The sequence below is a fragment of the Gobio gobio genome, assembly GCF_949357685.1.
Source record: "Gobio gobio genome assembly, chromosome: 21".
NCBI classification, from domain to species: domain Eukaryota; kingdom Metazoa; phylum Chordata; class Actinopteri; order Cypriniformes; family Gobionidae; genus Gobio; species Gobio gobio.
The window spans coordinates 2,396,740-2,411,739 of NC_137117.1; the positions used below are offsets into that span (position 1 = coordinate 2,396,740).

At 30.6% G+C, this 15,000-nt stretch overlaps 1 protein-coding gene across 2 annotated transcripts in view; it reads left to right on the top strand.

Moving 5' to 3' along the window:
* LOC307117640 (AP-1 complex subunit sigma-2) overlaps positions 1–14,514 on the top strand; it is a 70,416-nt gene extending 55,902 nt beyond the window's left edge. The window contains exon 6 of one of the 2 annotated variants that reach the window (XM_079802613.1): positions 10,837–10,889. Coding sequence is in view for 1 of the 2 variants with exons in the window: in XM_079802611.1 (XP_079658737.1) it covers positions 10,837–10,884 (48 nt within the window). In the remaining variant the exon portion in view is untranslated. Of the gene's footprint in view, positions 1–10,836 lie in introns of both variants that reach the window. The other variant, XM_079802611.1, reaches the window with a different exon arrangement.
* The last annotated feature ends 486 nt before the right edge of the window (positions 14,515–15,000 follow it).

Below are 15,000 nucleotides of genomic sequence, written 5' to 3' on the forward strand. Positions count from 1 at the left end.
AGGAAATAATACATTATTTATCAGCTTAAATATATCGGACACATTTTCTTATCAGTCCGATAGCGATAACGTTAAATTTGATATATCGTGCATCTTATCTTCTATTATCTTCTATTATATTATATTATATTATATTATATTATATTATATTATATTATATTATATTATATTATATTATATTATATTATATTATATTATATTATATTATATTATATTAATTATATTATATTATATTATATTATATTATATTAAATATATTATAATTATATTATATATATTATATTAATTAATTATATTGGGATGCACCAATATGAACATTTTGACCGATAATCCTTTATATTTGAAAGCTGATAACCGATATTTTGGCCGTTAAATCTAAATCCAAATTTGATATTTGAATTTTTGAGAGCCTGATTACAAAAACAAAAGTCAAAATAAGAAAATGTTCACAATCATTGTGATTTTAATGATTTTTCTTAATGTCTTAAGTAATTTTACTTCTCCTGTAAAAGTATCTTGATTTAAGAATGTTTAGAGGTTTAAACTGGAAAACAAGAGAAAAATACTTATTTAGGAACGTCATTTTTTATTTTTTTTGCAGTGTAAAGTGTTCAGCTTATTTTAGGTGAACCAACCCGCGGTTGGTCAATGGAGTAATTTATGAATTTTGAGTTTGTATGCGTAGTTTCTTTATGGATTTTATTTAGGCTAGTAGAATGTTATATCAAATGATCAGTTATTTTGTAATGTGTCTAACGTCACTATAAATGTTTTACACCTAGAAACACTTTTGCACTTCAGTGTTTGATACAATCAATGAATGTATTTGTTCAATATTTATAGCGTTTGATTTAAAAACAGATTCATGTTTTGGAGGTACAGTATGTTTCACAATGAGTGTTTTGAATCATATGGGCCGTGATTGAGTCGATCTGTAGATTCATGTAACGCCAGAGAAATAAACTAATGAAATATGAGAAGTGTACTTTGTGTTTATAACTTCAGTTTGGATTGTAATATTTCACATGGCAATCAGAAAGAAAGAAGCTGCCCATCAGCGGCCGCTCATGTAATGACAACATGACAACCGGTACACAACATTCACTTGAGGAGGTTTCTTTTTATATACCTTATATTATTTCTTTTCATATACCTTATAGAGAAGACGAGAGTCGCGTTTGTTTCAATTGAGAAACGGCTCGCACGCACTCACAGGAACGCGTAGTTTCGTAGTGTAGTCACACCGCCATCTACTGGCCTGACAGCAGAATATAGCGCTTTTAGTCATTTTCACGGATCAGTGTGAACGGGGAGCGTTTTGACAGCGTTGATGTCTACATGAAAAACGCAAATAAAAAATTGTCTTTTAGTACATTGTTGTCATGTAAACGAACCCTAAATAGCTGTTTTTCACTGTAAAAGGATCCTCATAAAATGTACAGTAAAAAAACGGCAGCTGTGGTTGCCAGAAATTTACCGTAAAAAATACGGTAACATTTTAGGTTTTACGGGACAGCACTTTAGTTTACGGTCTATTTTACAGTTCAAAACCGTGTAATTAAAAAGAAACTGACAGCTGTGGTTGCCAGAAATTTACCGTACAAAAAACGGTAACAACATTTTAGGTTTTACAGGACAGCACTTTAGTTTACTGTCTATTTTACAGTTCAAAACCACATAATTAAAAAAAGAAACTGGCAGCTGTTGTTGCCAGAAATTTACCGTGCAAAAATACGGTAGCAACATTTTGGGTTTTACGGGACAGCACATTAGTTTACTGTCTATTTTACAGTTCAAAACCGTATAATAAAAAAAAAAACTGGCTGCTGTTGTTGCCAGAAATTTACCGTACAAAAATACGGTAGCAACATTTTAGGTTTTACGGGACAGCACTTTAGTTTACGGTCTATTTTACAGTTCAAACCCGTATAATAAAAAAAAAACTGGCTGCTGTTGTTGCCAGAAATTTACCGTACAAAAATACGGTAGCAACATTTTAGGTTTTACGGGACAGCACTTTAGTTTACGGTCTATTTTACAGTTCAAACCCGTATAATAAAAAAAAACGGCAGCTGTGGTTGCCAGAAATTTACCGTACAAAAATACGGTAGCAACATTTTAGGTTTTACGAGACAGCACTTTAGTTTACGGTCTATTTTACAGTTCAAACCCGTATAATAAAAAAAAACTGGCTGCTGTTGTTGCCAGAAATTTACCGTACAAAAATACGGTAGCAACATTTTGGGTTTTACGGGACAGCACTTTAGTTTACGGTCTATTTTACAGTTCAAAACCACATAATTAAAAAAAAAAAAGGCAGCTGTTGTTTCCAGAAATTTACCGTACAAAAATACGGTAGCAACATTTTAGGTTTTATGGGACAGCACTTTAGTTTACTGTCTATTTTACAGTTCAAACCCGTATAATAAAAAAAAACGGCAGCTGTGGTTGCCAGAAATTTGCCGTACAAAAATACGGTAGTAACATTTTAGATTTTACGGGACAGCACAGTAGTTTACTGTCTATTTTACAGTTCAAACCCGTATAATAAAAAAAACGGCAGCTGTGGTTGCCAGAAATTTACCGTACAAAAATACGGTAGCAACATTTTGGGTTTTACGGGACAGCACTTTAGTTTACTGTCTATTTTACAGTTCAAAACCGTATAATTAAAAAAAAACTGGCTGCTGTTGTTGCCAGAAATTTACCGTACAAAAATACGGTAGCAACATTTTGGGTTTTACGGGACAGCACTTTAGTTTACGGTCTATTTTACAGTTCAAAACCACATAATTAAAAAGAAACTGGCAGCTGTGGTTGCCAGAAATTTACCGTACAAAAAAACGGTAACAACATTTTAGGTTTTACGGGACAGCACTTTAGTTTACTATCTATTTTACAGTTCAAAACCGTATAATTGAAAAAAAAAATGGCAGCTGTTGTTTCCAGACATTTACCGTACAAAAATACGGTAGCAACATTTTAGGTTTTATGGGACAGCACTTTAGTTTACTGTCTATTTTACAGTTCAAACCCGTATAATAAAAAAAAACGGCAGCTGTGGTTGCCAGAAATTTACTGTACAAAAATACGGTAGTAACATTTTAGATTTTACGGGACAGCACATTAGTTTACTGTCTATTTTACAGTTCAAACCCGTATAATAAAAAAAAAAACAGCAGCTGTGGTTGCCAGAAATTTACCGTACAAAAATACGGTAGCAACATTTTAGGCTTTACGGGACAGCACTTTAGTTTACGGTCTATTTTACAGTTCAAAACCGTGTAATTAAAAAGAAACTGACAGCTGTGGTTGCCAGAAATTTACCGTACAAAAAACGGTAACAACATTTTAGGTTTTACGGGACAGCACTTTAGATTACTGTCTATTTTACAGTTCAAAACTATATAATTAAAAAAAAAAAACTGTCAGCTGTTGTTGCCAGAAATTGACCGTACAAAAATACGGTACCAACATTTTGGGTTTTACGGGACAGCACTTTAGATTACTGTCTATTTTACAGTTCAAACCCGCATAATAAAAAAAAACGTCAGCTGTGGTTGCCAGAAATTTACTGTACAAAAATACGGTAGCAACATTTTAGGTTTTACGGGACAGCACATTAGTTTACTGTCTATTTTACAGTTCAAAACCGTATAATAAAAAAAAAACTGGCTGCTGTTGTTGCCAGAAATTTACCGTACAAAAATACGGTAGCAACATTTTAGGCTTTACGGGACAGCACTTAGTTTACGGTCTATTTTACAGTTCAATACCATATAATAAAAAACTGGCAGCTGTGGTTGCCAGAAATTAACCGTACAAAAATACGGTAACAACATTTTAGGCTTTACAGATTTAATTTAAATTTACAGTAAAAAAGTATTTAATTAACTGAAATGTTAAATTACCAACCTATTGAAATACTAATATCAACGACTTGTTCTTTTTCACTTCCAAAAACTGTAAATTTAACGGTATTTTACTGTAAAATTACATTAAATGTAAGGTTAGATCTATTACAGTTATTCACTGTATATAGTACGGAAACTTTCTGTTAACCGTTTTTAACCATAGCATTTTTACTGTCTTTTACCGTTAAAAATCACGATAATTTTTTACAGTAGTTAAAAGGATCCAGCACTTTTAGAAAAAAACGCTACAAATGGTACACTTTTGTTCCTTTTAGGTACTAATATGTAAACTTTAGGTACAAAAGTGTACCTTTTGAAAAGGTACCACCACAGTGACAGCTTTTGTACCTTTTTTTTCTGAGGGTAACTGTACAGCCAGACTCAGAGAGTCATTACAAAAGTTCAGTAGGTTATTATATTGATGAAAGATAACATGCATTAAGAAAGCAAATAGTCAGTTGATTTGGTGTTGTCTTTGAGGAAAGGCAGAAACTGGCTCGTTCAGCGGTGGAATCTCCTCCTGGACCGCCACCGCAGGCAGAGCGATAATTGGGTTTTAATTCCAACGGGAATCTTTGCAGCTCCGTAATTATGAATGATTCAAGAGTCCTGGAGAGAAGCGAACGATCCGCTCATGAAGCGCTGGGATGCTTCTGTCTTTACCCAGCGTTTAAGACCGGAGTACGGAGACATTCAATCTGAAGAACTGAATCAATACAGCTAAGGGCTTTACAAATAATACATTTCATTTATAATGCGCTTCGCTGCTACCCAAATAAAGCAAATAAAATACAACAGTACAGAAATAATACAATACAAAGAAAAAATATACATAATAAAGATCAATGTTGTGATCAATAAGTCATGGGAACACGTGTTTTACATTAATTTTAACTCAAACTCATCAAAATAATTTAAGTAATTTAAACGCTTTTTACAAGTTATATGAGATTCAACTCAGTTTTACGTCAGTTTAATACAATTTATAATTGAAATGATTTGATTATACTTTTATATTATTGAATTTTTAAGTACAATCACCTTGGATGTTTAAGTCATTTTAAATTACATTACTGACTTAAACAATGATTTGAATCACTGTAAAATAAATCCCCGCAAAATTTATTGTAAATAAACAGCAGCCAGAACTTTACCGTTAAAAATACGGTGGCAACATTTTAGGTTTTACAGATTTAAGTTAACAATACTAATATAAAGAAGGTGCACAGTGTCATTCACACACACACACACTAAACACCATCACGGTAACACACATGAAATGTTAAAAATGCAATTAACATTAATTTAACAACATTAGATGTAACATAAAACCCTAATGTACATAACTGATTAAAAAAAAACTAAGAAGAAACGGTTATTTCAACGAAAATACATCAAATGTGAAGTGTCACGCAGGGAATTCTGGGAAATCTCAATTTACGGTTTTTCACTGTAAGTTACACAATGACTTGTTCTTTTCACTTCCAAAAACTGTAAATTTAAGGGTATTTTACTGTAAAATTACACTCAATGTAAGGTTAGGTCTGTTACAGTTATTCACCGTATATAGTACGGAAACTTTCTGTTAACCGTTTTTAACCGTAGCATTTTTACAGTATTTAACCGTTAAAATCACTATAATTTTTTACAGTGCATAAAGTTGAACATGGCCTATTTTGATGAGTTAAAGCAATGTAAAAACATAACTTAAAAAATAACTTATTGATCTCCTTTTTTTTTTTTTTTTACAAAAAATATTTCTTTTTGGTGTACAAACACTTTTCACATGGAAATTGCCTGTAAATGTCACAAACAATTACCGAGAAATAGGCCTAATAAGTGTAACGTTGAATAAAATGTGTAATTTTTAAAACCCTGAAATATTTTCTTGTAAAACATTCTAATAATTACAATGATTTACTTTGAAAAATGTATTTCTACTAAATTAACCCATATAATTTTGTTTTGTTGGTTTAATGTTTTATTTAAATTCAAATTCAAACTCAAAATTCCAAAAAGTGTTAATGTAATGAGTTAGAGAAGTTCTTTTTTTATTCAAAATTCCAAAAGGTTTTGTTGGTGTAATTTTATGTATTTGGGTTAAATCAGTGATGTTAATAGTTTTTATGGTGTCGTAACTTATTGATCATCATTTTTTTTTATTTTTTTTTATATTTTATACAAAAATTGGCCTACAAACACTTAAAAATTGCTTGTAAATTTCCACCAGCAATTACAGAGAAATAGTAAGTGTAACATTGAAAAACCTGAAATATTTTCATATTTCAATTACTACAATAATTACAATTATTTACTTTGAAAAACGCATTTCCACCTGACTTAACCCATACATTTTTTTTGTTTTGTTGGTGTGATTTTAATGTATTTAGGATTATTTCAGTGATGCTAAATAATATTTTTTTATTTAAATTCAAAATTCAAACTCAAAATTCCAAAAAGTGTTGTTGGTGTGATTTAATGTAATGATTTAGAGAACAAAAAAACAAAAAAAAAACATTTATTTCAAAATTTTAAAATGTTTTAATTTAAAAATGCGAACTCTAAAATACACCAACAAAACCTTTTGGAATTTAATGTAATGATTTAGAGATGCATATTTTTTATTTTCGAAATTCACATTTTTTTAATTATTTGATTTTCAAAATTCCAAAAGGTTTTTTTGGTGTAATTGTATGTATTCAGGTTAAATCACTGATGTTAATAGTTTTTATTTGAATTAAAAAAAATCAAGAATGTGTCTATCCTAGGACTAAAAGAATATAACCACTTAATTAAATGCTACCATTTTTGTGCAGTTTAGTTCAATGTGCACTTTCAAAAATCAACACTATCTGTAATGCTGCTTATTTTTACACTGCATGTTATTTTAAAGATAACTTCTTATTCTTGCTCCATTGAAGAGTCTTTGTCATGTATTGAATAATGTTAACTTGTTACTGTATGTATATTTGACCGGATCATTCAGGTACTTAATGACATTTAAGATTGCAAATCACAGGCTGAATTAATTTATGCAATTTTTAAATCTTGATTTTTTTTTTTTTCCTCTTTTTTTTGGCCGGCTGATGTTCAGGATGCCAAAGTAAGTTGAGCGTGTGTGTGTGTGTGTGTGTGTGTGTGTGTGTGTGTGTGTGTGTGTGTGTGTGTGTTGTAAATGTATTTGTGTCATCAGTGAGTCATTCTACATGGCAACCCACATGCTGATTATTTTCAGATCTCAGAGGATAAATTTAGCTCATCTCATCTCCATGTGCTTCATAATGTATAAAATAAACCTGCTGAGCCCAGAGGGGCGGCTCCGAACAACACGCCAGCGCACAATCTTTAACATAATCGCACACAGTTTTCACTTCATAAAGACTGATATTTAATATAAGACATGTACATCATGATGTTTGTGTGGGGAAAGTTGTTCTCGGATGTCAGTTCTCTTGGCCAGTGTAACAAAACCCATAAAACTTCACACTGTCTGTCGACTGTGTGTTATCCGTGTTATATCTTCTGCTCTGCCTTTCAAAAGATTTACCTTAAATAAACTGTTGGCTGTGTTTGTGAGAATAAAATGGTTGTTTTTGAGTAAAATATTAATAGTTGTACAATATATTCAGACTTACAGGAAAGAAAAAAAACATTGGGGAATTTAAAAAGATTTTTAAATCAAAGTTAATGCAGATTCTCTTCGAAAAGTTGCTGAGCATTGTTCAAGAACAAAGCCAACATTTGAATTATTAAGTGTTTTTTGTTTTTATATATAAAAAACAGAGCTAACATTTCCCCAAAAACACTAAATCATTTAAATGTTATTGTTGTTTTTGTTATATAAACAATAAATACTCCAAATGTTATTGATGTTTTTGTTATAAAAGTCAAATATTTCCCAAAAACACAAAATAATTTAAATGTTCTTACAAAAACTATTAATAATCCAAAAAGCGTTTATTTTTTATTTTTATAAAAGCCAAATATTTCCCCCCAAAAAACACAAAATAATTCAAATGTTATTGTTGTTTTTGTTATAAAATACTAATATTTACCAAAAACAATATATACTACAAATGTTAGTTGTTTTTTTATATGCCAAATATTTACCAAAAAATACAAATGTTAACATTGTTTTTTTGTTATAAATGCCCAATATTTCCCAAAAAAACACTAAATAATTAAAAAATGTGTGTTGTTTTTGTTATTAAAGTCAAATATTTTCCCAAAAACACAAAATCATTTAAATCTTAATGTTTTTTTTTGTTATAGAAACAATAAATACTCCAAATGTTATTGTTTTTGTTATAAAATTCTAATATTTACAACAACAAAAAACCTATAAATGATCCAAATTTTAGCTTTGTTTTTTATAAAAAGCCAAATATTTCCCCCGAAAAACACAAAATAATTCAAATGTTATTGTTGTTTTTGTTATAAATGTCCAATATTTCCCAACAAACACTAAATAGTCAAATGTTAGCTCTGTTTTTGTTATAAAAGCCAAATGTTTCCCCCCAAAAAACAATAAATACTCCAAATGTTGTTGTTGTGTTTGTTATAAAATACAAATATTTACCAAAAACAATATATAATATAAATGTTAATGTTTTTTTTGTTATATAAATAATAAATACTCAAAATTTTGTTGATTTTTTTTATAAAAATCTAATATTTACCAAAAAACACAAGATAGTTAAAATGTCCTTACAAAAAACAATAAATGCTCCAAATGTTAGCTTTGTTTTTTTTTATAAAAGCTAAATATTTCCACCCAAAAAGCACATAATTATTAATTTTATTGTTGTTTTGTTATAAAATACACATATTTACCAAAAAATATACTCCAAATGTTAGTTTTTTTTATATATAAGCCAAATATTTACCAACAAACACTAAAAAATACAAACGTTAACATTGTGTTCTTTTTGTTATAAATGTCGAATATTTCCCAACAAACACTAAATAATTCAAATTTTATTGTTGTTTTTGTTATAAAAGTCAAATATTTCCTAAAAACTAAATAATTTAAATGTTCTTACAAAAAACTATAAATAATCCAAATAGCTTTTTATTTTTATAAAAGCCAAATATTTCCCCCCCAAAAAACACAAAATAATTCAAATGTTATTGTTGTTTTTGTTATAAAATACTAATATTTACCAAAAAACAATATATACTACAAATGTTAGTTGTTTTTTATATGCCAAATATTTACCAAAAAATACAAATGTTAACATTGTTTTTTTGTTATAAATGCCCAATATTTCCCAAAAAAACACTAAATAATTAAAAAATGTGTGTTGTTTTTGTTATTAAAGTCAAATATTTTCCCAAAAACACAAAATCATTTAAATCTTAATTTTTGTTGTTGTTATAGAAACAATAAATACTCCAAATGTTATTGTTTTTGTTATAAAATTCTAATATTTACAACAACAAAAAAACTATAAATGATCCAAATTTTAGCTTTGTTTTTTATAAAAAGCCAAATATTTCCCCTGAAAAACACAAAATAATTCAAATGTTATTGTTGTTTTTGTTATAAATGTCCAATATTTCCCAACAAACACTAAATAGTCAAATGTTAGCTCTGTTTTTGTTATAAAAGCCAAATGTTTCCCCCCAAAAAACAATAAATACTCCAAATGTTGTTGTTGTGTTTGTTATAAAATACAAATATTTACCAAAAACAATATATAATATAAATGTTAATGTTTTTTTGTTATATAAATAATAAATACTCAAAATTTTGTTGATTTTTTTTATAAAAATCTAATATTTACCAAAAAACACAAGATGGTTAAAATGTCCTTACAAAAAACAATAAATGCTCCAAATGTTAGCTTTGTTTTTTTTTATAAAAGCTAAATATTTCCCCCCAAAAAGCACATAATTATTAATTTTATTGTTGTTTTGTTATAAAATACAAATATTTACCAAAAAAATATACTCCAAATGTTAGTTTTTGTTATAAAAGTCAAATATTTCCTAAAAACAAAATAATTTAAATGTTCTTACAAAAATCTATAAATAATCCAAATAGCTTTTTATTTTTATTTTTATAAAAGCCAAATATTTCCCCCCAAAAAAACACAAAATAATTCAAATGTTATTGTTGTTTTTGTTATAAAATACTAATATTTACCAAAAACAATATATACTACAAATGTTAGTTGTTTTTTATATGCCAAATATTTACCAAAAAATACAAACGTTAACATTGTGCTCTTTTTGTTATAAATGTCGAATATTTCCCAACAAACACTAAATAATTCTAATTTAATTGTTGTTTTTGTTATAAAAGCCAAATATATACCAAAAACATTAATTCAAATGTTATTGTTGTTTTTGTTATATAATCCAAATATTTACCAAAAGACAATAGATACTCCGAATGTTATTGTTGTTTTTGTTATATAATCCAAATATTTACCAAAAGACAATAGATACTCCGAATGTTATTGTTGTTTTTGTTATATAATCCAAATATTTACCAAAAGACAATAGATACTCCGAATGTTGTTGTTTTTGTTATGGTTTTTGTTATATAATCCAAATATTTACCAAAAGACAATAGATACTCCGAATGTTATTGTTGTTTTTGTTATAAAAGCGATAGATTTATCAAGCAAACAATATTTCAAATGTTAGCTTTGTTTTTGTTATACAAGCCAAATATTTACAAAAGAAACCCTAAACACTCAATTGTTGAGTTTTTGTTGTAAAAACATTACATCGAAATGTTAGCTTTTAAAATAATCACAAAACAAACACTAATATTTGAATTGAATGTAACATTTGAATTATTTACTGTTTGTTTGTAGATGTTTCGAGCAGAGCTTCAGGGTTTGCATGAGTGATTTTGATGGCTTTATCTGTGAGCGAGTGATCAGGGAAAGTGTTGATCTTCCTCCCACAGGAAGCAGAGACTCCCCGCAGCGTCCTAGAGGAGATCGGGCTCACATAAACCCCTCAGAGACAACTGTCCCAAACCACACACACACACACACACACGCACACAGAGAGAATCTGACCACGTAAAGATGTAGCAAACACACACACTTCACCATGTTTCTGTTTTCGTCGCCGTGCTTCGTTTGTGAGCTCAGAAGAACTTGCGTGAATGTTGTCAGCGACACATCCTACTGTACATCTGCTGTGAAGAACACCCGTCCCACACACACCATCAAATATACGTGATTCTCTGTCATTCACTAATATACTAGCTTTACACAGTAACCCACAGTGTTTGGAAAAGTATTATGTGACATTAAATCATTTAGAAAATGGTGGAAAAAGTAAAAAAAAGGGATTCATTCACAAAACCAAAGAGTGCTTTCTTGTGTGTTAGATTGTAGTTTATGATAAAGACCTGAGATGTGCTCTACACAAAACACTAATACACTCAAGTATGTAGGCCTAAATATAAGATGTATTTTGAATTGCATATTATATTTCTATTCATTTGGATTACACTAGCCGGGTTTCCGTTACAGGTTTGTACGAAAATTCTCTAAATGTTGTGAAATGGCGTTTCCATTAAACGATGTTATGCGACTAAAACATCATTTGTTTCTCTCGCGATAAATCCTGCCGATGGATGTTGTTAGGTTTATGTAAAGCCTATCCCATCCACCGCACTAGACATTATTTTTACTCGGAGACAGGTGTGTTAACGTCAGGAAAGCCCCTCAATTGTGGCATTTCTTTATTGTTTAGAATCCAGTATTCCCGTAAATCTTGTCTTTTATCAGTTTAATAAAGAAGTCCGTCTCGTCTTCTGTCCAAACATATACAAAAACTCCAGTGTTAAATTAAATCTCCTGGGAGTGTATATGAGACCACACTCAAGAGTGTTAGTGTTAAAATAAGAGTGTTAAAGTAACACTGAAGCAGTGTTAAAGTTAATGAGATGGTTAATTGAGAGATGATTGACCATTATTGAAGCCAGAATCACCAAAGGAGAAAAATCACAGTGTGAGTCACCATTATGGTGATCAGTGTTTCAGAGGTCTCACATATACTACCAGGAGAGTTAATTTAACACTGAAGTTTTTGCTGTAGCGCATCATCTTTAATGCGGTAAATGCGGAAAACTATTTCCATTGCAGTTTTACCAAATGTTTTTCGGATTGCCTGTAAAACTACAATTTATTTGCGAAGTTTTTGTGAAATGTAAGCATTTCGATTGCCGTATTTTCAGTTCGCAATTTCAATCTGCTCAGTTTGAAGGGTAATGGAAATGCGACTGTTTTATAGGAGCTTTATGTTGAATTTAGAAACTCTTGTTACTAGCGACACCGGTGGCCCTTCAGTGAACTGCAGCCAGCGACGTATTGCTCGCACGCGTAACGTACAAGAGACTGAACGTGATTCAAAGCCCTGATAGACTCACGGCGAAGGTCTTTTTTGTTCTTCACTTAAGCCCCGTTTCCACCAAAATTACCCAGAACAATTTGTCCCAGGAACTTTTTTTCCCCCAAAGCTGCTGCTGTCTGTGTTTCCATCATGGTCTAAAGTACCGTGAAGATTAGTCCGTTGACGTAGGAGTGCGCACGACTTTCCAGTTCCCACTGGATTTCGTCTTCCGTAAATAAACTTAATAAAGCCTGAACCTCGTTGTTGGCCCATCGGTTGTATATTTTAAACTCCATTGTCGATTTGAATAGTAAACTGCTCTCACTGCACACACTGCAACTGGCTTTTAGGTTGAAATAAAATGCTGCGTGAGCTCAGCCAATCAGTATGTTCGGCGCTCAAGTCCCACCCCCGAAAGTTCCTGAACTTTGAAAAAGTACTATCTCGCGAGCAGGGCCGCTTTGAGCGAAAGAAAAAGAGGCTCTCGGAGTTTGATTTTCCCGTGAAAAACATCCCGAGTCCTTCACATAAAAATCAGTCTGCAAGCTTTCATAGACAAACTAGCAAGTCAAGATAGTTTCGGTTATTAAGTTTAGTTACAAAGCTGTTCATTGGAGGAAAAAAAGCAATTAATACTTAATTCTTACATATAGCCCCTTTTAACATAAACAAATAAACTTAATATTTGTCAGTCACATAAATGAAACGGGTCAGATTTCTACGCTCAAAAACTATTTGCATCCATTTGATTTAAATAATCATATTTTCAAAATGCATTTATTCACATTGCTTAGAAGCAACATACATTTTAATTTGTTTTAGTTAAAAAGTAAACATGGTAAAAATTGTACAATATTCAATTAAAGATTCATGCAAATTGATACATTTTAGGTTATTGTGTATTTAAAACACATTCAGTGTATCAGTTCGGTTTCAGAAATCTGATCCGTTTTATTTTTGTATTAACCCTAAACTGTCACCGTCCCGTGCTTTTTTTTTCTTTTTTTTCGCCTTTTTCGTATCATACATTTGAGTAATTATCATAAATTAGGTATCATTCGAAAGCTTACAAACTCAAAATTCATCACGTGAAAACCGTTTTGAAATCGGACGTTGTGTTTCCATGGAAATGGCACTCTAAATTCTTCTAGCGGGCTCCTCCCCCTAGTGGGCAGTGTCATGTTTCATATCACAAAATTTATTTTAACTACTATATAATCAAAACCTTTTCTAATCTTGACAAAACGCATATTGTCGGAAAGGTCTGAGTCTCGAGGTTCCATATTTGGTGATGGAAGTGATATTTGGATGGAAGGTTTGTAATTTGTTGCAGGAAAATGCATCAGTTGTGAATGTCACCCGGTGGCTGTTTTTGGTACAGCGCCTAAACAAAATCTCATGGGAACTTTAATTTTTGTGATATCAACTTCAATTTTGGAACACAACTTGGTTAGACACACAGCTTTGATATTAGAGTGAATTTTGTTTTGTAAAATAGATATTATATATAAAATAAAGATATTTAGTACAGTATTTTTAATTTACAGTAAATTTAAACTTCCTCGACTTTGCTTAATAACTGCTTTCACTTCTACAGTAATCTGCCGAGTGTCCAAACTTGGGTCTATATTTCAAAGCTTTCTTGAATTACAGCAATTTAAGTGTGTATAGTGCATTTTCACGTCTCAGTAAAAACTGTGTAATCCAAATGAATGGAAATTTGATATGCAATTCATATTTTAAATACTACAAATCTAACATTTGAATTATTTTATGTATTTAAAACATTCATTTATGTGTGACTGACTAATATGCCTCACATTAAGTTGCATGTCTTAAATCTTACATTTAGGCTGAAGTATTTGGAGTGTGTCTTTGTAGGCGTTTGTGTGAGTTGTTGTAGTCTGTGGTTGGTTTTATTTGCGTAAAGTATTCAGACTGGATTGGTTCCTCTAACCTCACTGATACTCCATCACTGTGTTCCCTCACACTCGACCTCTGGTATCTTCACTGTATTCCTGCTGTTCAATGAGACGACGAGTTACACACAGCGGTGAGTGTGTGTGTGTGTGTGTAATGACCACAGGTTGTTTAACAGCGCATGTGTTTACAGGTCATCCACACACACACTTACTCATGTTTACCGTGTCCGTCTCGCTCTGGAGACGCTGTGTGTCGTTGTCAGAGTGAAATAAACCATGTTTATTGTTGAAAATATGGAATAAATTTGTCTACAGACGTTTATAAGTGCTTGGTCTGTCTGTTTGTTCTGGTGTCCATCAGTTGTAAAGAAAAGCATTTGTCATGTGTTTAGATGAGATTACGTTTGGGATCTTTACTTGTATTATAGATTTTACAAATATGTATTTATTTATCAGTGGTAGGTATTTGATATTTTAGGCAATGTTTATTTAATTCATGCATTAATTAAGTTTTAATCAATATTGGCAGGTATAAAAAAAATAATCAATTAATAATATTAACAGAAATGTAATATTTCGGGTGTTATTTATTTATTTTAGTCTGTATATTTCATGTTTTGGGCAATATTTATTTGTATTTTTTTAATTGGTGGTGGCAGATATTTGCTATTCTGGGCAAAAAAATTGTTTGTTTATTTATTTATATTCATCAGTATTGGCAGACATTTTATAATTTGGGCATTTTTTTTATTAATCGTATTGGTAGGTATTTTATATTTTAGGCAATGTTTATTTAATTAATT